Raw genomic sequence first — 27,663 nt, forward strand, 5'->3', positions numbered from 1 at the left:
AATGGAACACACTGCCACAACACCTCTATAATGAATAGAACTCACTGCCACAAGAACTCTATAGTGAATGGAACACACTGCCACAACACCTCTATAATGAACGGAACTCACTGCCACAAGAACTCTATAATGAATGGAACACACTGCCACAACAACTCTATAATGAATAGAACTCAGTGCCACAAGAACTCTATAATGAATGGAACATACTGCCACAACAACTCTATAATGAACGGAACTCACTGCCACAAGAACTCTATAATGAATGGAACACAGTGCCACAACACCTCCATAATGAACGGAACTCACTGCCACAAGAACTCTATAATGATTGGAACACACTGCCACAACTCTCTAATGAGTAGAACTCACTGCCACAAGAACTCTATAGTGAATGGAACACACTGCCACAACAACTCTGTAATGAACGGAACTCAGTGCCACAAGAACTCTATAATGAATGGTACACACTGCCACAACTCTATAACGAATAGAACTCACTGCCACAAGAACTCTATAATGAATGGAACATATTGCCACAACAACTCTATAATGAATAGAACTCACTGCCACAAGAACTCTATAGTGAATGGAACACACTGCCACAACAACTCTATAATGAACGGAACTCACTGCCACAAGAACTCTATAATGAACGGAACTCACTGCCACTAGAACTCTATAATGAATGGAACACACTGCCACAACTCTATAATGAATAGAACTCACTGCCACAAGAACTCTATAATGAATGGAACACACTGCCACAACACCTCTATAATGAACGGAACTCACTGCCACAAGAACTCTATAATGATTGGAACACACTGCCACAACTCTATAATGAATAGAACTCACTGCCACAAGAACTCTATAGTGAATGGAACACACTGCCACAACAACTCTATAATGAACGGAACTCAGTGCCACAAGAACTCTATAATGAATGGAACACACTGCCACAACAACTCTCTATAACGAATAGAACTCACTGCCACAAGAACTCTATAATGAATGGAACATATTGCCACAACAACTCTATAATTAATAGAACTCACTGCCACAAGAACTCTATAGTGAATGGAACACACTGCCACAACAACACTATAATGAACGGAACTCACTGCCACAAGAACTCTATAATGAACGGAACTCACTGCCACAAGAACTCTATAATGAATGGAACACACTGCCACAACTTTATAATGAATAGAACTCACTGCCACAAGAACTCTATAGTGAATGGAACACACTGCCACAACAACTCTATAATGAATGGAACTCAGTGCCACAAGAACTCTATAATGAATGGAACACACTGCCACAACTCTATAACGAATAGAACTCACTGCCACAAGAACTCTATAATGAATGGAACATATTGCCACAACAACTCTATAATGAATAGAACTCACTGCCACAAGAACTCTATAGTGAATGGAACACACTGCCACAACAACTCTATGATGAACGGAACTCACTGCCACAAGAACTCTATAGTGAATGGAACACACTGCCACAACAACTCTATAATGAATAGAACACACTGCCACAACAACTCTATAATAAACGGAACTCACTGCCACAAGAACTCCATAATGAATAGAATGCACTGCCACAACACCTCCATAATGAAAGGAACTCACTGCCACAAGAACTCTATAATGAATGGAACACACTGCCACAACTCTATAATGAATAGAACTCACTGCCACAAGAACTCTATAGTGAATGGAACACACTGCCACAACAACTCTATAATGAATGGAACACACTGCCACAACAACTCTATGATGAACGGAACTCACTGCCACAAGAACTGTATAATGAATGGAACACACTGCCACAACCCTATAAAGAATAGAACTCACTGCCACAAGAACTCTATAGTGAATGGAACACACTGCCACAACAACTCTATAATGAATGGAACTCTCGGCCGGCCGGGGTGGCCGAGCGGTTGTAGGCGCTGCAGTCCGGAAGCACGAGCCCGTTGCAGTCGCAGGTTCGAATCCTGCCTCGGGCATCGATGTGTGTGATATCCTTAGGTTAGTTAGGTTTACGTAGTTCTAAGTTCTAGGGGACTGATGACCTCAATAGTTAAGTCCCATAGTGCTCAGAGCCATTTGAACCATTTGGAACTCACTGCCCCAATAACTCTAGAATGAATGGGATACACTGCCACAAGAACTCTATACCGACCTTGGGGCCCGCATGAGAGGATGTTGCACAGCGTGCATTACCAACAGTGGTGTACACACACTATACAATATCGTACCTTTTGTGATGCTCCCGCAGTGACTTTGGTGTAATAACTGCCTTTGAATAAAAGTGCTGTCTCTGTTCGTCTCATTACGTATTTCTGTCAGTCACCACCTGTACTGCACTGTAGCAGTTCGTTCGACGTACGGTCCATGTTTCATTGAGCTGCGTTACTTGGCAGTGAGACGTCATGTGCAACTTACTTTCGTCCTTAAGTTTTGCACACCGGCGCATTTCTAGGATTGTGTTTGTAGACGACTGAATTCGTGCTAATTAATCACAAACGCCTTTAGGGAGTATTGGCATATACGTTTAAGAATCTCTGCATCCCCGAAGCGGCTGGTACAAGAGTTCTCTTTTCAACCTTTTGTAATACTCATTAATACTCATACTGCGTACTTCCGTAAAATAAGTACTTTTTTCAGCTTAGATGCGATGCTCCAAAAGATTATACCATAGAACAGAACTGAGTGAATGTATGCTAGCATCCTGTGTGCAAAGCAACACGGCGAGTGTAATTTCTGAGTGCAAAACCGGCAGCATTGACTTTTTTGATGACCTTATCCACTTGTTTGTGCGAGCTCATTTAATTATCCATCTGGATGCCCAGGAACTTTACACACTGAGCTTCGTCCATAGTATGCTCATTGATCTTTGCTTCCGGTATCTTTAAATCATTTTTATTTCTTAGCAATTGCGTAATATGCATTTTAGTAAGACTAAGGCTTAAACTGTTGTCTGTGAACGAGTTGTAACCCTGTCCAATTATTTTACAGGCTGCGTCTGGTGTGAATATGTTTCGGCGATTTATCAGTCATGCTTGTGTCATCAGCATATACACTATGTGATCAAAAGTATATGGACACCTGGATGAAAATGACTTACAAGTTCGTGGCTCCCTCCATTCATATTGCTGGAATTCAATATGGTTTTGTCCCACCCTTAGCCTTCATGAAAACTTACAATCTCGTAGGCATACGTTCAATCAGGTGCTGGGAAGTTTCTTGGAGAATGGCAGCCCATTCTTCACCCAGTGCTGCACTTAGGAGAGGTGTCGATGTCGGTCGGTGGGGCCATTCAAACACATCCCGCAGGTGTTCTATATTATCCAGGTCAGGAGTCTGTGCAGGCTAGTCCTTTACAGGGATGTTATTGTCGTGCAACCACTCCGCCACAGGCCGCTCGATCGTCTTGAAAGATGCAATCGTCATCCCAGAATTGCTCTTCAACAGTTGGAAGCAAGAAGGTGCTCAAAACATTAGTGTAGGCCTGTACTGTGATAGTGCCACGCAAAACAACAAGGGGTGCAAGAACCCTCCATGAAAAACACGACTGCACCATAACACCACCGCCTACGAATTCTACTGTTGGCACTGCACACGCTGGCATTCGCCATACCCATACCCTGCCATCGAATCGCCACATCGTGTACCGTGATTCGTTTTCCCACTGTTCAATCGTCCAATGTTTACGCTCCTTACACCAAGCAAGGCGTCGTTTGGTATTTACCGGCGTGATGTGTAGCTTATGAGCAGCCGCTCGACCATGAAATCCAAGTTTTCTCACCTCCCGCCTAACTGTCATAGAACTTGCAATGGATCCTGATGCAGTTTGGAATTCCTGTGTGATGGTCTGGATAGACGTCTGCCTATTACACATTACGACCCTCTTCAACTGTTGGCGGTCTCCGTCAGTCAACAGACGTGAGCTCCGCGGAGCGCCCCATTCTGCTCTCTCACGATGTCTAATGACTACTGAGGTCGCTGATATGCAGTACCTGGCAGTAGGTGGCAGCACGATGCACCTAATATGAAAAACATATGTTTTTCGGGGTGTTCGGATACTTTTGATCACATAGTGTATTACGGCTTTTGAAAAGTCCTCGAATGTCTCTGGTATATTATTTTTAGACCAAGAACAGGATTGGGTCAAGCACCGAAGCTTGCAGCACACCACATCTAATGCTTGTCCACTTCGAATTTAATATTAATCCTGTCGTATCATTTGTTAATACGAGTCCCTGATTTTTACGTTAAGATGTGACTCCATCCATGCAAGGGGATGATGTTTAATGCCACACCATTTTAATTTCCCCAGCAAGATTTTATGATCTATATAGTTACACTCATCTCTTATATCTACGTTCTTCTGTAGTTAGAGGATGCAATTCTGGAAGACATTCACCTTTCTTTCCCGTTTCTGTACTTCCATCTTAACATAAATTCTATATCAGACCGACTCTGCAATCTGAGCAACATATCCCAGACTGTACAAAACCACACATGTTTTCCTATTTTTTCGTCAGTCCTGTTTTAGATTGGACAATTCAGATGGCTAGTCAGATCAGCTTTTTCTGATGAAGTGTGGCTGTATGTTCTTGGCCATTATGTTAATATACACTATTTGATTAAAGGTGTATGGACACGTATTACTGGACATTAATATAGGATATATCTAGTCTTCGCGATTCCACGGCTTTAACGCTACTGACGACACTTTTAGTGAGGTATCTGAATGTCTTTGAATGTAAAGCATCCCTTACTTCCTCCACAGCCAAAACCAGAGACGGTGGTCGTGCTGGATACTGGAATCTGGAGAAAAGCTGACGTTCTAACACATCCCAAAGGTGATCCATTGGTTTCAGGTCGGGACTCAGAGCAGTCCATTTCAGGAATGTTATTGTTCACCAACCGCTGCCTCACAGATACTGTTTTATGAGAGACTTCTCTGTCATGCTGATACAAACCATCACGGTCTCCGAACAGTCCCTCTACTTTAAGCAATACAACATGGTGCACTATGTATTCACATCTTTTTAATTTTAGACAAGATTTTACTTAAAGGCAACAATAGGACCATATCTGAACAACGAAGAAAGCCCCATACCTTAACATCGTCTCCTTCATAATACACTGTTGGCATTCCGTGGCAGGTAGCGTTACCCAGGCTTTCGCCAAACCCAAACCCCACCATCGTATTGCCACACGGTAAAATGCGATACATCACACCAGATACACTCGTTTTTGTCAGCCTCCGCAAAGCTAGGTGACTGTTGTCCGTCAGTGAATGATAGTTGCCCGGTTTTGGTTTATTTGTGATTATTCCTGTTGTGTCGGCTACTGTGGGAGTCAGCCGTGGCCGGTGAAATGAATCCAAAATCATTTGTGCATACCACATGCTGATTAATACAACACTTTATTTCTAAAAAGAAAAGAAACTTATCTTCTTGTGCCTCCTACGTTCGATGACTTTTCTCTATTACTACTCGCAGGACGCAGACTTAAGTATCGTCTTCCTGTTTCTCAGTACTGATGCTCTCGAAGATTGCGACCGAACTGGGTCGACCAGCGACAGGCGGCTGGTTAAATCAGCGTAGACAGGGGGCGCTGAACTCTGTTTTCCATTGGCGCGCGGGTCAGCGTCTTCTTGATGGCGCTGCACTGGTCAGCATGCAGTCCCTTCTTTAGAATTGCAGAGTTCCTTCAAGTTCCCACATCGCCAACAGTCGACTCTGACAGCGTTACAAGGGTTGAAATGACCCTGAGGGATTTGTTACTCACGTGACCTCCAATGCCAAGTCCGTTCGAACTCGCCGAGTTATCCTGACCGGTCCATTTTGTTGTTACTGCTTCTCTGCTCACAACTGTATACTCCCCCTCTCTTTTTAGTACTGCTCAAAGTCTCCTGACATCTATTGGTCAGTTCCGAGTTACACAGGGGTGCTCCGTTATTCTCATCAGATAGAGCGCAGTTGTGGTGTTGAGTCCCTAACTTCGCCCGTTCTGAAATGGAGCACAGGATTAGGCGAGGGGTTCAAGGCAATAATTTTAAAATACCTGTGGGGAGACGGTGTTAATAATAGCTGGTCACAATATGAGGCCAACCAAGTTGAAGAACCTAGGACGTGCCCGATTAATGACACTACGAGATTCTTGAGCTCGCCTGATCAGTCATAGCGGACAATCACCCTTCCTTATATTTGAGCATATGCAAAGAAGGGCAGTTTGACCTATGGGGGAGTGTGATGGAGATGCTAGAAAATCTGAACTGCCAAACGCTTGAAGATGGACGCAGAGTATTCCGTGAAAGTCCACTTAAAATGTTTCAAGAAGCAGCTTTAATTTGGGTGGTGGTGGTGGTTAGTGTTTAACGTCCCGTCGACAACGAGGTCATTAGAGACGGAGCGCAAGCTCGGGTTAGGGAAGGATTGGGAAGGAAATCGGCCGTGCCCTTTCAAAGGAACCATCCCGGCATTTGCCTGAAACGAGTTAGGGAAATCACGGAAAACCTAAATCAGGATGGCCGGAGACGGGATTGAACAGTCGTCCTCCCGAATGCGAGTCCAGTGTGCTAACCACTGCGCCACCTCGCTCGGTTTTAATTTGGGATTCTAGGAATATATTGCAATCCCCTATGCATCGCTCTCGTAGTGATCGGTAAGACATTAGGACAATTAAACAACTTGGATAGAGGCGTTTACACTGTGTTTGATACCGCGTTCCATAAGCGCACTCAGTAGGAAGAAGACCTAATAACCGGTACAATAAGATATGCCTCCTGCACTTTACAGTGGTTTCACACTGAAGATATAATTTAGAGAATGCGACAATGTAACTACTACACTTATTAAAATATTCCAGGCTATTATGCCGCCGTTGCTACCTCTGGATCACGGGGTCCAGGGTTAGATTCCCATCCGGGTTGGGGATTTTGCCAATGGCCTTGTTGCAGTGGTATCACCGGTTCCCGTCGGACCACCGAAGTTAAGTGCTCTCGGGCTGGGCTAGCACTTGGATGGGTGACCTCCCGGTCTGCCGAGCGCTGTTGGCAAGCGTGGTGCACTCAGCCCTTGTGAGGCAACCTGAGGAGCACCACTACTGGCCATTAAAATTGCTACACCACAAACATGACGTGCTACAGACGCGAAATACAACAAACAGGAAGAAGATGCTGTGATATGCGAATCATTAGCCGGCCGGAGTGGCCGTGCGGTTCTAGGCGCTACAGTCTGGAACCGAGCGACCGCTACGGTCACGGGTTCGCATCCTGCCTCGGGCATGGATGTGTGTGATGTCCATAGGTTACTTAGGTTTAATTAGTTCTAAGTTCTAGGCGACTGATGACCTCAGAAGTTTAGTCGCATAGTGCTCAGAGTCATTTTTTTTTTCAAATGATTAGCTTTTCAGAGCATTCACACAAGGTTGGCGCCGGTTGCGACACCTAAAACGTGCTGACATGAGGAAAGTTTCCAGCCGATTTCTCATACACAAATAAAAGTTGACCGGCGTTACCTGGTGAAACGTTGATGTGATGCCTCGTGTAAGGAGGAGAAATGCGTACATCACATTTCCGACTTTGATAAGGGTCTTCCAAGGCCTGTTCGAACAGAGTTTAGTTATTATGCCGCAGAAGATTCTCGCACACAGGGAAGAAATTTTTTGCGTTTCTCCCAGAATTTCATTCGACCACGGCGCACATGACCGGTAAAATAAGAATGGCATTTACGGCAGTGTGCATTGTAGTTTTGGTTGGTGTGGTCTTCAGTTCGAAGACTGCTTGATGCAGCTGGAGACACTTCTCCTCCTAAATAAACAATCAATGCTTATTAATGTTGACGATGTTACCCTGGCAGTGGAATGCTGCTGACAGATAACTGTTTAGTGTTTACGGCTCATCTGTGGCAAAAGGGTTTACGTGTACCGTCGCATTCTCATCCTGAAAACATTGTCCTTCGAAAACACCTGTAAATATACATGAATACTTATGAAATATACCTGATCTCAAATTACGGTAGTCAACACACGTGAAAATTACATGTATATTAATTGTTTTTTACCCTCAGAGTATGGTGAATTTTAGGACCAGTCGGGCTTACATGACTTACTGAAGTTAACCCTTTCGCGGGCCGTGAGGCATACACTTCCCACTAAATGTATTTCTTTACATCGTTTAAGGGAGTGTGTGTTATCACTTCTGTACGCTCCTGGCATCTACTGGCAATCCGCTGCACCAGCTTTATTTCTGTTTGTTGTGAAATATAGCACCAAACAGCGGTGTTTTAATGGTTCTTGGAACGTATGGTTACCACCAATGTAGTTTCTGGCTTTGGCTTGGGAATTATCTGTCATTTGTGGTCCTTATGAACTATACTTACCACCAACTTAAGGGTATCCTGGTGGGTCTTACCTTCTGTTGTGTTTCTGGTCTTTGTTCATACTGTACTATTATACAGTAGTAATCATTAGCTGCATTGCAGAATTCAATCTGTAAGTTCATTTCTTATTTAATGTGGAGCTGTTGACCGTGGTGAACTACACTTTCGTGGAACACGCCGGCACGTCATTGTACGAAGAAGCTCGGTGCAATGGCGTGGCTGTTCGCCAGTTGTATGCCAGACAGTTTCGCACTCCGTCTTTGCTACAGCGGACCTCAGAGGTGAGTACATTAGGCAACAGCAGGAACGACTGCGGTGGTCCACGGCATCGTCGTACACCCCAGTGTGAGGAGACTGTACTCCATACACAGCAACGAGTACCAGCAACGTAGCGGCTAGACTCAATGTGGGTCCCCAGACTGCCTGGCACGTTCTGCGTGAGCAGCAGTTACACCCGTGCCTCTCTCAGGAAGCACAGGCAATTCAGCGACGGGATTTTGTGTCACGAGCCCACTTCTGCAATTGGTTTCTCCACCGTGTTGACGAGCCCGAATTCCGACGGCAGATCCTTTTCACGGATGAAGACGATTTCACCAGGGGAAGTGGATTCAGTTCCCGCAACAGTATGTGTGGGCTGACGAAAACCGGCATGCTGCGCTTGCTTCATGGGTTTCAGGAACGATACGGTCTGAACATTTGGGTAGGGTTCCTCGATAAGCGTGTGACTGGGCCATACCTTCTTCCACCACATCTCACGGGTACCGCCTACTTGCGAATCTTTGAGGGGATACTGCATGGGCTCTCAGAAGCTGTGCCACTGCAGTTGCGTCAAACAGCACGATGGCGCAGCGCCTCACTTTTCACGTGCAGTCAGAGATCGTCCGGGCGATTTGAGCAGCAGTGGGTAGATCGCGGTGGCCCGACTTATTGTCCTCCCGACTTGAAACCGCTAGACTACTGGCTGTGAGGTCACACGAAATCCTTGATTTACGAGACCCCTGTGGCATCCGGAAAAGAGCTACTGGCGCAGTTCATGCTTGCGACGGATGGCGGACGACCAGTGATTTGACATCGTGTGTAGGAGAACGTGGTACAGAGGTACTGTATTTGTTTTGACGTTGGCGGTCGTCACATCGAGCCTTACTTGTAAGTGGAGCCAGACGGCAAGCAACAGGAGTCACAGAGCAAAGTGTGTTGTGGTACTTTGCGTGTAGCGGGAAAAAGGTACGTTTCCGCACATGAGTTCCTATGCTAAAGCTGATCGTCATGGCTCCTCTAAAAGTCGTCAAAGTCTGTAAACGGAGTTTAGTTACACCCTCAATAATTTATTATCACTACACCAGACACCGAGCGAGGTGGCGCAGCGGTTAGCACAGTGGATCGCATTCGTGAGGACAACGGTTCCATTCCGCATCCGGTCATCCTAATTATGTTTTCCATGATTTCCTTAAATATCTTCAGGCAAATGCCGGGATGGTTCCTTTGAAAGGGCACGGCCGACTTCCTTCCCTAATCCGATGAGACCGATGACCTCGCTGTTTGGTCTGCTCCCCCAAAACAACCCAATCCAACCGACTACACCAGACAAGTCGTCCATCCGTAGGTACTTAATGTTTCCCATTGCAAAGCAGGGCTGGGCTGCTACTTTATATGTATTTTGTTGAAGGGATAAATGTCGATCTTTCGAAACGTTTGTATGACTCTTTTCCCAAACTTTAAGTTTTCAGCAATGTAGAGCTACATACTCTATAAATTTTACGTTGGTCATTAAAAACTCTTATTACAAATGCTGGTACCGTAATTCTATTACTCGACTTTTGTTAATGATATCAATCGCTCACAACTTCACTTCCACCGTTCAGGTGACAAACGTCCAGACCCGCCTTAAGGCCCACAAATAGCTGGGGGCGCCATGCCGAGATGTGCCAGAGGCATGCAAAATTTGTATACAGGGCGTATCATAATGCTAACAGCAATAACCGAAATAGTTGATAGTATATGATAACAGAAGCAGAAGTGTTCCAGTAAACATGGGTCCACGAAAGATACGTGTGCGATACAAATGCGAAATGTGTGGTTATGAGGCGGCACTGACTCCAGTACGAAACATTGTCCTAATCAGTAAAAATCTATTTGTAAAGTTAACTTTTCAAATAAATCCCCATCTAAATGGGCTTATGTTTCACCCATGGCTTATCTTAACAGGAAGTACGGTAGTACTCCGGCGCGTTACGTATGGTGAAAGGAGTTTTTCAATTTTCAAGTTGATGAGCACACACCACTTTCTCGGGAGCGATTGTCTCGACAGTCTAGCAACTGAAAGCGATACATCGAAGTGAACAGATTGAGATTCTGTTCCGAAAGCCGGCCGTTGTGGCCGAGCGGTTATAGGCGCTTCAGTCCGGAACCGCGCGACTGCTTCGGTCGCAGGCTAGAATCCTGCCTCGGGCATGGATGTGTGTGATGTCCTTAGGTTAGTTAAGTTTAAGCAGTTCTAAGTTCCAGGGGACTGATGACCTCAGATGTTAAGTCCCATAGTGCTCAGCGCCATTTTGTTCCGAAAGGCTTTCGTAAGTTAAGGACTACAAATTCAATATGTTTTTATTCAATTGTCAGCATTATAGTCAATAATTTTAGGAATGATACGTGACTCTATTAATGAAATATTTCTCTGTCGTATTTTTATATCCTCGTCGGCGTTGCTAGAACACAGTTTATGATCATTTACACTGCCGATGATGCAGAGAGTTGTGGAAGAAGCAAACGTTCATGTGGTCGATGACGGTGTGGTTCACGCAGTGAACGCCTATCCAGAAACAAAGTCCAGAGCGTGGCGTAAGTCGTCATAAGCCTGCGCAGACTGTCCAAATAGCGATCTGAAGCGAGAAATATAGACACAGGCAAAGTCGATGACCCTCCTATCAATGGGGCGTTTCGAAGGCATCAGACAAGTGCGGTTATCATCTCTTGACAAACGTTCCCACGCGCACCGCCTGTTACACCAGCCACTGCTGCCTACGGCTCCACTGGCAGCGGCAGCTCGTCCTGTGCAGGACCTCTGAACGACTCACTGGCTTGCGCTGATGCGACTAGCGTCGGACCACTAGCTTTTGATAAAAAGGTTCGGAAAGGAATGTATCTTTCTGATGGAAGCGTGTGATATACACGACATAAAATCCTTTCTGAGCCCTGCGATCATTTTCATGTTAATAATTGGCAACCAATGCTGTACAATCGCAATAAAGTCATGAGGTGTTCAATTGACTCTTTTGTTGTTGATGATTCTTCCGGGTTATATTTTGGATCTATTAGTGACGGGACATTACAATAAGCTTAGAAGAGACCCGACGGCTGTTATTTTGAGGAAAATTAATACATTGATAAATTCTTCTACTTCCATTCCACACAAGGATAAAAATTTTTTGCTAAGATGTGAAGCTAAGTGTCCCAGACTTTATGGTTTACCTAAAGTTCACAAAATAAATCTCCCTCTGAGACCCATTGTTGGTGCGACTGATTCCCCTACTTGTCAAATACCTAGGTATCTAGCTACTCTTCTACAACCATACGTTGGAAAGACTGATTCTTACGTGAGGGATTCACGTCATTTTATTGAGAAAATTGAAGGTCTAAACTTGGCTCCTGAACACATTTTGGTTAGTTTTGATATTGTATCTCTGTTTACTATGATTCCGGTCAATGAAGTTATGGTTTACATAACGGAAGTTTTCCCTGAAGATTTGACCGCTTTGTTTAGACACTGTCTCACATCTAGTCAGTTTCAGTGGGATGAGGAGTTTTATGAGCAAGTGGATGGTGTTGCCATGGGTAACCCGTTGAACCCTGCGATTGCCAATTTTTACATGGAGAAATTAGAACAATTAGCGTTGAATAAAGCAAATAAGAGACCATGTTGTTGGTATCGTTATGTTGACGACACATTCGTGGTTTGGACACACGGTAAAAAAGCCTTAGACGAATTTTTTGATTATCTTAATAGCATAAACCCTAAAATTCAGTTTACCATTGAAGTAGAAAAAGACCAGGCTATTTCGTTTCTCGATGTATTAGTCATGAGACAGACCGATGGCAGTCTAAAACATTAAGTGTTTAGGAAGAGCACTTACATAAGAACTACAATCATCACCCACAACAAAAAAGAGGTGTAATCAAAAGTTTAGTGTACAGGGCAAAACGTATTTGTACGCCGGAACATCTGGATACGGAACTGAATCATCTGAAACAGGCCTTCGAAAAGAATGGGTACTTAAACAAAGAAATTAATAGAGTCTGAAGACCTAATTACTGCAGGCCAAAGGACAAGGATGGTGCACAACAATGGAAGAACACGGTGTCTTTACCTTTCATTAGTAAGGTTACAGATCGAATCGGCAAAATTTTGCTGAACCATAAATTGAAACCGGTATTCCAACCTACCAGAAAAATAGGACAAGTACTTCGTTCTGTTAAAGATAGAAGGCCACCATTATCATCTAGCGGTGTGTATAAAATTCCGTGTGCCTGTGGCAAGGTCTATATTGGTACTACGAAAAGAAGTGTGAATACGAGGGTAAAGGAGCATAAAAGTCTTTGCCGACTGGGTAAAATAGATAAATCAGCCGTTGCGGAGCATGCACTTCAGTCCTGTGACCATGTAGTTAAGTTTTCTGAAACTACGGTTTTAAGTGCTACCACGAACTACTATCCACGACTGTATAGGGAGGCTATTGAAATTTATAAACATGAAGATAATTTTAATAGAAAAGAAGAGGCCTTGAAATTAAGCGAGATATGCACAGTGGCGTTACAGAATCGATAAGTGATTTTTATCTATGACGGACTGTTATCGATATTCACATTTTATCTTTGACTAGTTTTCTCTCTGCTACTATGTGCAAGCTAGACCACACCCACTTTCCTCGGTATTTAGGCCCCTCTCCGACACTCGACTCGTCAGTCGGCAGGACTCAACAGGACCAGCCATACCTCTGAGGATGTCCAACGTAGTATTGGACGAAACGTTAGGAATAGAAGTATTCCATGGACCACCGCCATATAACCCGGAAGAATTACCAACAACAGTACCATCCGGTCGTGAAAGCCTTCATTGTATGAATTGACTCTTTTATTAGAACATGTTACGCGTTTCGGAATTACACCTACCTTCAGACATCACGAACTTCAACTCCTTCCTAACCAACCAGGCGTCTTGAAGCAGAGCGTATACTGCTTGTGTCGCAGTCATATCTTATTCGACACTTTGAGTTGTCAAGGCTGTACGCCTGGTTGGTTAGGAAGGAGTTGAAGTTTGTGATGTCTGAAGATTGGTGTAATCCCGAAACGCGTAACATGTTCTATTAAAAGAGTCAATTGAACAGCCTGTACAGCATTGGTTGCTAGTTATTATTCTGATGGAAGCATCACGAAGTTGCATGCCTTAATCTCTGTGATGTACTGTCTTTTAGGTGACGATCTATCACTGGGACATGCCTCAATCGCTGCAGTACCTTGGTGGTTGGCCCAACGAGTTGATTGTCGATTATTTTGTGGAGCACGCCAGGATACTTTTCGAAAACTTTGGGGACAGGGTGAGTCTAAATTCCACTCAATATTGTCAGTGACCTACATATATTTAAAAAAAAAATATATTAGCAGCATCTGTCTGTACAGGTGAAGTGGTGGACGACGTTCAACGAGCCGGCTGTCTTCCTGAGAGGTTACGCGAGCGCCAATATTGCTCCCGGACAGAACGCTTCTGGAATAGGCGACTACCTGGCGACTCACGCAATGCTCAAGGCGCATGCGCGTGTTTGGCACCTGTACGACGAACAGTACAGGGCTACGCAGAACGGTCAGTGCACTGTCGTAGTTCAGCGTGTCGTGTAACCACCTACACTGATCGTCTCTTGTCTTGTCGTCAGACTTCCTTATTTCCTTACATACTCTTTATTTTCATCTGTCCAAAACTCTTCATGTCTATCACGGTGCTCCAAACCTTCAGGTATAAAATTAAACAGCAGTTAGAGGCTACTAACCCGAGTACTTTCTAATGATCTGAAATGAGTATTTAGCCTTTCGTTATTGTCATAATTGTGAAGTTTAAAACTTTCCTGGTGTACAGATTTCTTTTATTTTCTTACTCGCGAATCAGAGACGCACATATTGTACAGAGTTACGACTATATTTCTTTTACCTAAAACGTGGACACTTCCAATGCATTTTCCTCCGTGCAAGAGGCTGCATGTAGACGGCACTGGAGTATATGATGGACAGTCCGGTCTTTTCCACAGTTACACTATCATCTTGATCACTGTAGCCCCATCATGCCAAATTAACCTTTGATCTGCCAAATCCAGATGTCATTGACTCCCAGTTAGTCCATTTCTCATCATAGCCAGGTGGTACAGGTTCTGAACCTCTTTTTCAGCAATGGGGAAGGTAGGTCGCAGCTCTCCATACATTTCTATCTACATCTACATGGATACCCTGCAAATCGCACTCAAGTGTCTGGCAGAGGGTTAATCGAACCACCTTTACAATACTTCTCTATTATTCCACTTTCGAACAGCGTGTGCAAAAACGAACACCTCTATCTCTCTCCCGATGTAGGTCGGGGTCAATAAAATATTTTCGTATTCGGAGAAGAAAGTTGGTGATTCAAATTTCGTGAAAAGTTTCTGCCGCAAAGAGGAACGCGTTTGTTTTAACGGTGCTCATTGTAAATCCTGTATCGTGTCCGTGACACTCTCTCCCCAGTTCGGGATAATACAAAACGTGCTGCTCTTCTTTGAACTTTCTCGATGTACTCCATTAATCCTGTCTGGTAAGGATCCCAGATCACGTAGCAGTACTCCAAGAGAGGACGAACAAGCGTAGTGTAGGCAGTCTCATCGCTATGTATTCTGCCAATAAAAGGCAGTCTTTGGTTCAGCCTCCCTACAACATTTTCTGTGTGTTCTTTCCAATTTAAATGTGTTCCTAACTGTAATTCCTAGGTACTTAATTCAATTTACGACCTTTAGATTTGATTGGTTTATTGTGTAAACGTAGTTTAACGGATTCCTTTTAGCACTCATGTGTATGACTTCACACTTTTCATTATTTAGTGGCAGCTGCCAGTTTTCGCACCATTCAGATATATTTTCCAAATCGTTTTCCAATTTGTTTAGATCTTGTGATGAGTTTACTAGACGGTAAACGACAGCATCATCTGCAGACAACCAAAGACGGCTGCTCATATTGTCTCCTAAGTCGTTCATGTAGATAAGGGAATTGAGGAACGCGAGAAATCACTTCGGTATTACTCAACGACTCCATAGTTGGAACCTAGCTTTCTCAGGAGTGATTCTGTCGTCGATATTCCATGGAAACGCAGTGGATAACTCGGGTATATTAACACAAAAGCTCAGTGCAAAGTGACAGTGCAAGAATTGGCGTGGGACTCATTATCATAAATCAGTTTTGTTCTCTTTCTAAAAATATTAATGTACAAAATTGTCGTTGGAGTGGGATGAACTCAAGTTTGGAAGAGTAGATGATCACAAAGAACGGAAAGTAATTTACGATTAAAAAACATGAGACTGTCATGGTTATTCACAAGAATGTGTGGCGTTTATGCAACATCTCTGCCTACAAGTTACTATGTTTTGTTGTTACGCTCTAATGCACAGTATATAAAGGTTTTTGTCGCTGGAACCCACTAAGAAATTAGTGTCATTCGACCTACCCATCCCACTGCGCGCCAGAGCGTAAGAACGGTCGGGGGAATACAAGCTGAATCGTACCGGAACATTGAGATACAGCTTGGCGGCCAAGAAGCGTATATTTTATTATTTATATTTAATATTTAATGTTAATCTCCGTCTCCAGTTCTGCTCCTGTCGTTACTTGTACGGAGAACTTGTTAAAAGTAAGCCGGCCGGTGTGACCGAGCGCTTCTAGGCGGTTCAGTCTGGAACCGTGCGACCGCTACGGTCGTAGATTCGAATCCTGCCTCGGGCATGGATGTGTGTAATGTCCTTAGTTTAGTTAGGTTTAAGTAGTTCTAAGTTCTAGGGGACTGATGACCTCAGATGTTAAGTCCCATAATGCTCAGAGCCATTTGATCCATTTTGTTAAAAGTAATTTCTATAACGTTCAATTAGGATTCTGACTAATCACAGATTTCAGTTGCTATTGATAGCCATTGGTATTCCAAGAACCAATCACAAGCGAGCCTTTAGCCGGCAGACGCAAAACTGTTACGACAGCTCACTACTAGACTATGATCTATTTCCGGGAAGGCAACAAGTGATTTAATGTATGAAGTACAATTTCGCTTGAAGATGGAATAATTTAGTAAAAGTTGCCTCGGGAAATATATATGTGCGATCTCGAGTGAATTGTGAGTCCGTGTGGAGCATTTTGTTGTGACTTTTTACGATGTTCGGGAAATAATAAATATACCGAAAATTCCCTGGCTCTGGGAATCATTTTCTTTATTTTGTGATTCCATTAACAAAAGGACATCAAGTGGAGTCCCAATATTTCGTAATTTCATTTCTAACAGTAGTGAGATTTTTCACTTTTGCCGTTTCATTACGCAGTGTTTACTGCATGCACGTTAACGCCCGGTGCCGGCGGAGAAGAAACCACCCAGGTCGACGACTGTGTGACATTCTTATAAAAGATGAGCAAGTCACCTGCGTTTGTGCTGGGAGAAGTGGGCGCCATTGTTACTTTCAGAAATCCATCGTATTTGTTGCACCTGGCATAAGGTTTTGGAGGGAAGTGCAACGTACCATACGAGGTTCACAATTTACATCTTTTGGGAACTAATAAATATTACACTTGGCGTTCCCAAGTTAAACGTTATTACTCTTGGCTTCCCTTGAATGGACAAAATGCCGTTAAACAGCGGGTAATTTTAATACGATGTACTTTCCCCTCATTACTCATTATAGAAGGGACATAAAGCTTCAAACGCATGCACGCAATTCACAAAAGACGGTAATTTAGTCTTAACAACCTTTCATGGCATTTAATTAACTAAAAGGTTCCTTAACACACTCAGTAGAAGAAGAAATAATGTACACAAGGGTACCAGGCAGTAAACACGGCTAGGCTCGTGTTCAAGACGGATGTGACATGCATGGATCAGGACAACGACAAGGACAATATGAATTAAGCGACCTCGTTCCAAAATAATGGTTGATGTGGAGGTTGAACATACCGCTTCAGTTGTAAGGCTCTTTTCATTTTGCAATACTTAAACCACGATCGGTTTGGGGCTCTTACATGCCCACCACCATCAGGTGTGGTACTGAAGATAAGCAAGAGATAACAACTTTTACACGCAGTAGTACAGATGAGACGGTTTATTTTTTTATTTTATTTATTTATTTATTGCCAAATTATAGACCTGTTACCTAATGTTTAAAATAGGTCGTACATTTTGCAATTTTCGTTTTCATCTTTTTACAGTTTTGGTTCAAATGGCTCTGAGCACTATGGGACGTAACATCTGAGGTCATCAGTCCCCTAGAACTTAAAACTACTTGAACCTAACTAACCTAAGAACATCACACACATCCATGCCCGAGGCAGGATTCGAACCTGCAACCGTAGCGGTCGCGCGGTTCCAAACTGAAGGATCTAGAACCGCTCGGCCACACCGGCCGGCTTTTACAGTTTTCTCTCCTTTTGTTTTATCTACAACATTTACAATGAATGATACTTTTCAAAATATCAATAATTTAAGGTTGAAATATAAATAAAGTTTTGTTTTTTTTTAAGAAGAATATAAAAAGAAGATAGATTTGTTAGTACCATCACCGAATGTGACTGACGGTGAATAGCTCGGAATGGTTTCTTCGAGCCATTGACGGCCAGTCACACACACACACACACACACACACACACACACACACACAAATGGTTATTAGTAGAGAAATAAAATGAGAAAAGAAAGAAGACCGAGAGAGGTGGCGCAGTGTTTAGCATACTGGAAGCGCTTTCGGGAGGATGAAGGTTCAAGCCCGCGTCCGGTCATCCATATTTACGTTTTCCGTGATTTCCCTCAATCGCTTCAGGCAAATGCCGGGATTGTTCCTTTGAACGGGCACGGCCGACTTTCCTCCCCCTCCTTAACCTAATCCAATGGGACTGATGACATGTTTGGTCCCCTCCCCAAAATCAACCAATCAACCAAAAAACAAGTTTCATACAACAGCGGTCGGACCCGATGCGGTAAAACTTAACGCCAACGCGACACCAGACAATACAACGGACGACTGCGTGGGTAGAGAAATATGCAATGGACACCAGGACACTTACACTATGCGGTGCGGTCCCGAGCGACGCGGTGGGCGAATACGGGACGCTGTGTATCACCAGCGAGCGCAGAGTTGCGTACACGAAGGAGCAAGTAAACTGGTAAACTAGGTTGGCTAAAGTGCTGCCATCTGTTGATGGGAAGAACAACACTGGAACAACTAGCCCGGCCGTTCATAATTTGAACCGGTGACTTACATGAAAAAGGGGAAAAAAATAACATTGCAAGAAAGTAGCACGAAAAGCGTTTAAAGTACTTTACGATAGTGAACGAATGCATTGAACAGAAGCAGTACAGAATTGGAGTAAAACTCTTAACTGAAAGCCGACGACTCAAAGCTCATGTATAACCGTAAAGCACAGCAAAATTTTTTCTCCACTTTCCAAGAATGGCATGCAAATTTTAAATTTAGTGGAAACGCATATGGCGACGTGATCCTGAATTAGGCTTAGCTACTATACGTCCTATAGGTAGGACAGAAAAATCCACCCAGTTTCTATTTTAAATGGCTCTAGAAGTTTCCATATTTTTAACTTTATAGCCTATGACTAAGGCGTGTTATCGTGCGTCATTATCTGTGTCCTTATTAAATTAAGAGTTGTCTGTCATCCCACAATGTAAAATTTGTCTCACGTATCATCATACGTAAGCCTTATTGAGTTTGCAGCTTTTAGTTAGCAGCTCTGTAATTGCTCCTGCTTTTAACGTGTCCCTTTAGTGCTATTGCTGCTAGCTATTCATTGGTGTAGAAGTTTTTGACAGTGTGGATTTTAAGGTTTAGCTACCTCCAGTTTTGCTTAGTAGCGAGATGTTTATTAATAGGAATGGCACATGTATACTGTGGTGTCACCGCCAGACACCACACTTGCTAGGTGGTAGCCTTTAAATCGGCCGCGGTCCGTTAGTATACGTCGGACCCGCGTGTCGCCACTGTCAGTGATTGCAGACCGAGCGCCGCCACACGGCAGGTCTAGAGAGACTTCCTAGCACTCGCCCCAGTTGTACAGCCGACGTTGCTAGGAATGGTTCACTGACAAATACGCTCTCATTTGCCGAGACGATAGTTAGCATAGCCTTCAGCTACGTCATTTGCTACGACCTAGCAAGGCGCCATTACCAGTTTATATTGAGATTGTAATTATGTATCATCAAGAGCGAAGTTCTCCAATTATGGATTAAAGTTAAGTATTCAAGCAACTCCGTACTTTATTTAGTAGACTCAACTCCTTTAACTGTTCCAGACCTCACGCCAGTCTGCGTGAGCTTAAACGCGTGCATTTCGGCCTCCTCTAGCAACACGGTGTTGGCTGTCCTGCCAACACATCATATACTGTGGTGCCACCGCCAGACACCACACTTGCTAGGTGGTAGCCTTTAAATCGGCCGCGGTCCGTTAGTATACGTCGGACCCGCGTGTCGCCACTATCAGCGATTGCAGACCGAGCGCCGCCATACGGCAGGTCTAGTCTAGAGAGACTCCCTAGCACTCGCCCCAGTTGTACAGCCGACTTTGCTAGCGATGGTTCACTGTCTACATACGCTCTAATTTGCAGAGACGACAGTTTAGCATAGCCTTCAGCTACGTCATTTGCTACGACCTAGCAAGGCGCCATATTCCGTTACTATAATCCGAACAGATAATATTGTGAATCATGTACCGTCAAGAGCGACGTTCATCATAAATGGATTAAAGTTAAGTATCAACTAGCTACGTCCGCTTTCTGAATTCTAATTCCTTGTCATATTTCAAACCTCACGTCAGTATAGTCCTTTCCTCCTCACGCCAGCCTGCGTGAGCTAAAACGCGTGCATTTCGGCCCCCACTCGTAACACGGTGTTGGCTCTTCTGCTAACACAAAATATACTTTCTTTCAACTCATGACTGTGGCACGTTATCGCACGTCACCATATGCGTCTCCACTAAATTAAAAATTTGACAGTTCTTTACTGCCTTTGTTCAGTGTGTTCCTTCAGTCATAATGTACTTTTAACCACCTACTGTTACGGCATATAGTCAGCGCCGGCACGCCAGTCGGGAACGACAGGAAAGAGAAGGCTGTGAGAAGAGGTCAGCCAATCGTACGCTAATGGACCTCCCTTCAGGACGACAACGCGACATCATTGGCCCGTATGTAAAGACGACGTAAGTGCCGTGCCCGAGTGGTGGCAGCATCTTCAATGTTAGGCACTTGGTTAGCAGACGCACCGTAGCCTATATCATTAGCAAATGCTACCTATCACAAACTTGTGTTTGTCTATTGTGAAGAAGACTGATCATTTTATATGTCGCCCTTTGCTTGCGGCACATTTATCAAAGTTAAGTATTGTAACTGTGTCGTAATAAAACTCATTAGTCCGTTTTGTTTGTTTGTCTAGCGAATGGACTATGCAGGATTCCTAGACACAAAACTTGCAATGTTCTTTTCCCTTTTGCATGTAATCAGTAAAAAAATATTCAAGTGTGTGAAATCTTATGGGACTTAACAGCTAAGGTCATCAGTCCCTAAGCTTACACACTACTTACCCTAAATTATCCTAAGCACAAACATACACACCCATGTCCGAGGGAGGACTCGAACTTTCGCCAGGACCGGCCGCACAGTCCATGACGCAGCGCCTGGGACCGCTCGGCTAATCCCGCGCGGCTGTAGTCAGTAATTCAAATTGTTCTTCCAGTCAACAGATGCCAGTGTAAGTAGGCTGTTTAGGTTTTTATGTTGGTAACGCCACGTAGGAGATCTGTATGAAAATCACTGTCTGTTCTGTGTGCAGTCTGTGGCTGGGTTGCATTATTGAACTATTCTAGTGTTGGGCAGTTGACTGTTAACAGCAAGTAGCGTTGCGCAGTTGGAGGCGAGCCGCCAGCAGTGGTGGATGTGGGGAGTGGCGGATTTTTGAGAGCGGATGATCTGGACGTGTGTCCATCGAAACCGTACATTTGTAAGACTTGATGTCATGAACTGATATATATATATTGTGACTTTTGAACATTATTAAGGTAAGTGCATTGTTTGTTCTCTATCAAAATCTCATTCGTGACTATGCTTCAGTAGTTAGTATCTTTTATTTAGCTGGCAATATTGGCGCTCGCTGTATTGCAGTAGTTCGAGTAACGAAGATTTTTGTGAGGTAAGTGATTCATGAAAGGTATAGGTTATTGTTAGTCAGGGCCATTCTTTCGTAGGGATTTTTGAAAGTCAGATTGCGTTGTGCTAAAAATATTGTGTGTCAGTTTAGTGATGATCAGAATAAGTAAAGAGAGAAATGTCTGAGTACGTTCAGTTTTGCTCAGCTGTTTGAAAATCAAATAACGTAAGGGGCTTACCAGCACATTCATTCATAAATTTTTCTAATGGGATGTTTCAGCAGTTAAAAAAAATGGTTCAAATGGCTCTGAGTACTATGCGACTTAACTTCTGAGGTCATCAGTCGCCTAGAACTTAGAACTAATTAAACCTAACTAACCTAAGGACACCACACACATCCATGCCCGAAGCAGGATTCGAACCTGCGGCCGTAGCGGTCGCTCGGTTCCAGACTGTAGCGCCTAGAACCGCACGGCCACTCCGGCCGGCTTCAGCAGTTCGTTTGCCAATCTAGTTTATCTATTTGCTGCTTCCTTCGTGTACGCTGCTCCGCGGTCAGCACTCGCTGATGGTACCCAGCGTCCTATACTCGCCCATCGCGGTGCTCGGGATCGCACCACAAAGTGTTGAGTGTCAATGCATATTTCTCTACCCAGGCAGTCGTCCGTTGTATCGCCTGGTGTCGCTTTGACATCGACTGGAGTTTTACCGCACCTTGCCCGACCACTGTTTTCTAGAATGTTGTACAGTACTTACTTTTTCTTTTCTCAAATGTACTGCAGCGTGTAAGATTTGTTATTAGCTTTGGTCTCTTGTTTATTTTCAGTACCACACCTGATGACGGTGGGTGTGTAAGAGTCCGAAACCGATCGTGGTTTAAGAATTAGAAAATAAAAAGATCCTTACAAAGTGGTTCAAATGGCTCTGAGCACTATGGGCCTTAACATCTGAGGTCACCAGTCCCCTAAAACTTAGATCTACTTAAACCTAACTAACCTGAGGACATAACACACATTCACGCCCGAGGCAGGATTCGAACCTGCGACCGTAGCACTCGCGCGGTTCCGGACTGAAGCGCCTAGAACCGCACGGCCGGCAAATCCTTACAACTGAAGCAGTATCTTCAACCTATGGTATAATGTTCAGTTGCGGATTTTCCTGCAGCAGGGTTGATACTGGTTAACGTGTTAAAAATGACAATGACTTCGAAATAATGATTCCCGTGTGCCTTGTGTACAAATGTCCATATGCATTAGGAACTTAGCTTATCATGAGTGGCTAAATGCAGTGAACCATATATTATCATGATTGCGTTTTGTAATGAACAAAGTTCTTCGTATTAAACTGGAATCTGCATGTAGAAATTAAATGAAAGATATGAAAACTTAATCGTGAAATACTTTTTGTTGAGTGATACATCGGAAAGAAACTATCGCGCTATATGTTGAAATAACTCAAGCCTCTACTATCTACAAGTATTATCTTCGTTATACTCACGCGCGTGGACCAAGAGTGTTTGACTATTCGCTATTTTCAGGGGTCGCATCCTAACTGGAGCCGGAGGGGAGAACGAGCCTGTTATATAGAGTGCCAACTTCTGCCTAGGGCGCTCTGGCGGAAGCGACACATCTCTGACCTCTTCTGAGATCCCTGCTATACTCGACTGCGGAATTACTGTTACAACAAGTGTTTACTCTCTGCTTCCCCACGGAACTTTCAAAACAAATTCAGTCACCCACCCAGTCATTCAGAAGTGAGCCCAGGAAAGAATATTGAACAGTGGGTAGAGACACGTAATAAGTTAACACATTTCCCATCTCATCCTGGGCTCGCTATTAAGGCAGAAGAGTAAAGTCCAGTGTGACTTGCGTGTTGTCAATGCTCTTGAAAAACCTAAATTGACATTTCTAGTGGTACGAGGCTCATCGTACCATTTCAAGCACTCTCCTGTTATAATGACGGTCATTAGTTTACTTTTGTACACTCTTAATATGTTTTAATACATTAATAATTTGTTTGTATAAGTTCTTAGTATTAGCATAGCATCCAAGAAACTGCATTCGTCCAATCAATCTGAGAAGTACGTGTACTATGCAATTGATTTAATAATCATAATAACAATAGACTCGCAGATTTGGCAACGCCACATTGTACGAAACTCAAAATCGAAGTGTGCTGTAACCATTATCGCCTAGCTCTAAGACTTTGAACACAGGTCCGACGAGTATCGCTATGAGAGCGTTTAAGTGACATGAATCCTACTTATGTTTCAGCCGTTACCACCTACGTTCGGGAAGACTGTTTCTGCAGTTGTTTTTTCTTAGTGGGGCGTCTTTTCCTTTCTGCCTTCCCTTACTCAGTTTCCTGTAGCTTGTCATTTCCACCCGTGGACGTGCCAAACATGTCCGACTTGATGTTGATAGCATGCCCCGGTAATCACGGAAAACTGGCGAGAATGGTACTTTGAGGTCGGAAGCCTATCAACGTGAACAGAACGACCGAAAAGAACTACACTTTATGGTGTATTAAATACGGCCAGTGGCAGCTCTTGAATTTACATTTTGGGTGATCACAGATTTTTCGATTCAAATAAATCTGAGTGTGTGAAATGTTCAAATGTGTGTGAAATCTTATAGGACTTAACTGCTAAGATCATCAGTCCCTAAGCTTACACACTACTTAACCGAAATTATCCTAAGTACAAACACACACACACACACACACACACACACACATGCCAGAGGGAGGACTCGAACCTCCGCCGGGACCATCCGCACAGTCCATGACTGCAGCGCCTGAGACCGCTCGGCTAGTCCCGCGCGGCAAGTGTAAAATAGCATCTGCTGTAAACAACTATGGTTATGAACAAATTTATACAACTGCAGCTACTACGAAAGAAAAATAATAATAAATGTACAAAACTTGTCTGAGGAAGGGAAGTATTGTTTTTGTGTAGTTTTGTTGTTTTGTACTTAACAAAGTACAGTTTTGGGCAAGAACGAAGTAACGTGTAAGCTTTCGCTACTCTCCGTTCCGCATTTTCGTGTAAGTGGGAGTTTTTATTTTTTTGCGCAAATGCAGAATATCCCTTCCTAGCTGAAAATGGGATATTCTTACCAGGCACCCACACAACCATTTTGTTTATTGTACACTTCTTTGTTGCTTGTTCGATTGTAGCTACACTTATTTGATTTCGTCAATTTCTCAATCAACGGCTCTCCAGTGGGCGGCTTTAGTTCCTTTGCGGCTAACTTGTCCTGATAATTTATTTTTCTATGAGCAATTAAAATAGTTTCAACAGAGTTCGTGTTGAGACTGCATACAATTACCGATACAATGTTTCATGCTGTCACCTGCACATCAAAACAACCAACTTCAAACACAAAATGCTGTTTGTGGAAATCATTAAATTCACGTAGTACCATCTACAGGTAAAAGAAACCTACTAAAGCGATGAACTCTCCTGTTAGGAATACAAAAGGATAAAAAGGATAAAATCCAAAAATTGATGTACCATAACTCATGCAGAAACCAACAACATAGGTTTTCCTTACAGTATAACTATAACATACACTGACGTTCAATCTAATGTTACTATATAGGGAATGAATTTGAAACGTCCCCTTTGAAGAATTATACACGACTGTCCTTAACCTGACACACAATATTTTTAGCGCAACGCAATCTGACTTTCAGAAATCCCTACAAAAGAATGGCCCTTACTAACATTAACCTATGCATTTCACAAATCGCTTACCTCACAAAAATCTTGGTTACTCGAACTACTGCAATACAGCTAGCGCCACTACTGCCTGCTAAATAAAAGATTCAAACTACTGAAGGCACTAACTACTGATAGGGATAGTTAGCAAATGAAAGATATTAATAGAGAACAAACAATGTATTTATCTTGATATCATCATATATAAATATAGCAGTTCATGACAAATTTCAAAACTCCGCCATCTCTCTCCCCACATCCACCACTGCTGGCGGCTCACCTCCAACTGCGCAACGCTACGCGCTGTTAACAGCCCAGCTGCCCAACACTACAATGGCGAGTATTACAACAATGCAAAGCAGCCACAGACTGCACACAGCACAGCCAGTGATTTTCATACAGAGGTGGCGTTACCAATAAAAAACCTAAACAGCCTACTTACAAATTGTGGTATCTGAGGATGTGGTACCATCTAGTTAGGATCTATGCCAGGCGAATGTGGAGAAACGTCTGCGGCAATGTGCTACCACCTAGTGGCAACGATGGAAATACGTGGTTGAGTGGTAAGGACTAGCTGTGCACCTTGTTTATAAAATCTGTGTGTATCTGACACATAAGGCAATTACGTATACCAGTTGCTCATGCGCAAAAGTTACTTAAAACGTGCACAACTGAAGATGGCTAGCGACCCTGATGCCACGTTTCACGGAGTCCAGTGGAGTACCAAGGTACCATAGCACGGTAGGCATAAGTGAAATATGTTTGAAATTACCATGTCTTAATTACGTTTAACATAGCCCAAAGAAAAATAACCAATGAAACCACAAAGTGTCAAAGGTTAGGTCGTTCACGTGCTCTTGTGCTCTTACACAGCAGCCGCCAATGAATATAACTTATAATGTATAGAATTTCTTGCTATTTTCGAGGCTCTTAGTTTTCATCAAACTTTATGCTCCTATAATTTGGAGTGAAATTCGGAAAGTCTTTGACAACCACCGACATTTCGACAGGAGCACACCTCATCATTCCCAAGGCACAACTGCAGCGATAGAGGAAGGAAATGTAAAACCTCGGTATGAGAGGTATACGCAAAAAAACAAGGTACACACTGTAAATAACTATAGATGACCATCGATAGTGAATATAAATAACTAAATGATGAATAAGTATCACTAACTCTGTCCCTCCGGAGTATGACCGGAGAGAGATCAGGATTTTCAGAAGAATTTAAGCAAGAACTTCTGTGTCTGTTTGCGTGGTCACATAATTCAATGTCAACTGCTTCCTTAATAACACTATTCCAAAACTTTTAAATACATGTCAGTATCTCCGTGCTGCTGCATTTCATAGGATGGCCAGTGCCAAGATTATGTTCTGCAACAGCAGATTTGTGCCTGTTGCAGCTGTATGTGTGACTTGTCCTCTGTCCTCAGTGCATAGGTCCTCCACGGTCCTGATGATCTGACCAATGTATGACATGCCACAGCTGCAAGGGATGCGGTAGAGACGCGCCTTAATCAGACCAAGATCATCCTTTACACACCATAAGACCCCTAACCTTAGGTGACGGCCAAACCATACATTTCACACGGTGTGTCCGCAAGTTATGACAAATCCTGATAGAAATGCTTTTTGTGTAAGGCAAAAAGGCCGTCGAGTTAGATGCCTCCTTGCTACTTTCATCACAACCGACTCACGGTTGACCTGTTTTACACTGTAACCATTCTGATGAAAGGTGAATTCTCGGTGGGCTAATTCATCTGACAATCTGTCAGGGTCTGAGATGACGTGGGTCCTAAGAACCAAGGTACGAAATACCCCTTCAAGCTGAGCTGGAGGGCGACAACTATCAGCTGAACATGAAAATCAGTGTGAGTAGCCTTCCTACGAACGACATATCCCGACGTACCATCAGCCTTCACCTGACCAAGTAAGGGAAGGCAACCATCCTTTTACACCTCCATTGTAAAGCGTAAATTCGAACGGAGTGAATTCAAACGTTATATAAAACTATTTAAATTATCGCTTCCGTAAGACCAAACAACAAAGGTATTGTATACATACCTAAGAAAGTACTTGGGTCTCAATGCCGCCGTGTTAAGAAATTGGCGAAATCGAATCTCACGGA

At 43.5% G+C, this 27,663-nt stretch overlaps 1 protein-coding gene across 1 annotated transcript in view; it reads left to right on the plus strand.

Moving 5' to 3' along the window:
• LOC124622575 (myrosinase 1-like) overlaps positions 1-27,663 on the plus strand; it is a 103,790-nt gene that overhangs the window by 33,367 nt on the left and 42,760 nt on the right. The window contains exons 4-5 of the mRNA XM_047148324.1: positions 13,882-14,004; positions 14,087-14,267. Of these exons, the coding sequence (XP_047004280.1) occupies positions 13,882-14,004; positions 14,087-14,267 (304 nt within the window). The remainder of the gene's footprint in view (positions 1-13,881; positions 14,005-14,086; positions 14,268-27,663) is intronic.

This window comes from Schistocerca americana, chromosome 7 (genome assembly GCF_021461395.2).
Source record: "Schistocerca americana isolate TAMUIC-IGC-003095 chromosome 7, iqSchAmer2.1, whole genome shotgun sequence".
Taxonomy (NCBI): domain Eukaryota; kingdom Metazoa; phylum Arthropoda; class Insecta; order Orthoptera; family Acrididae; genus Schistocerca; species Schistocerca americana.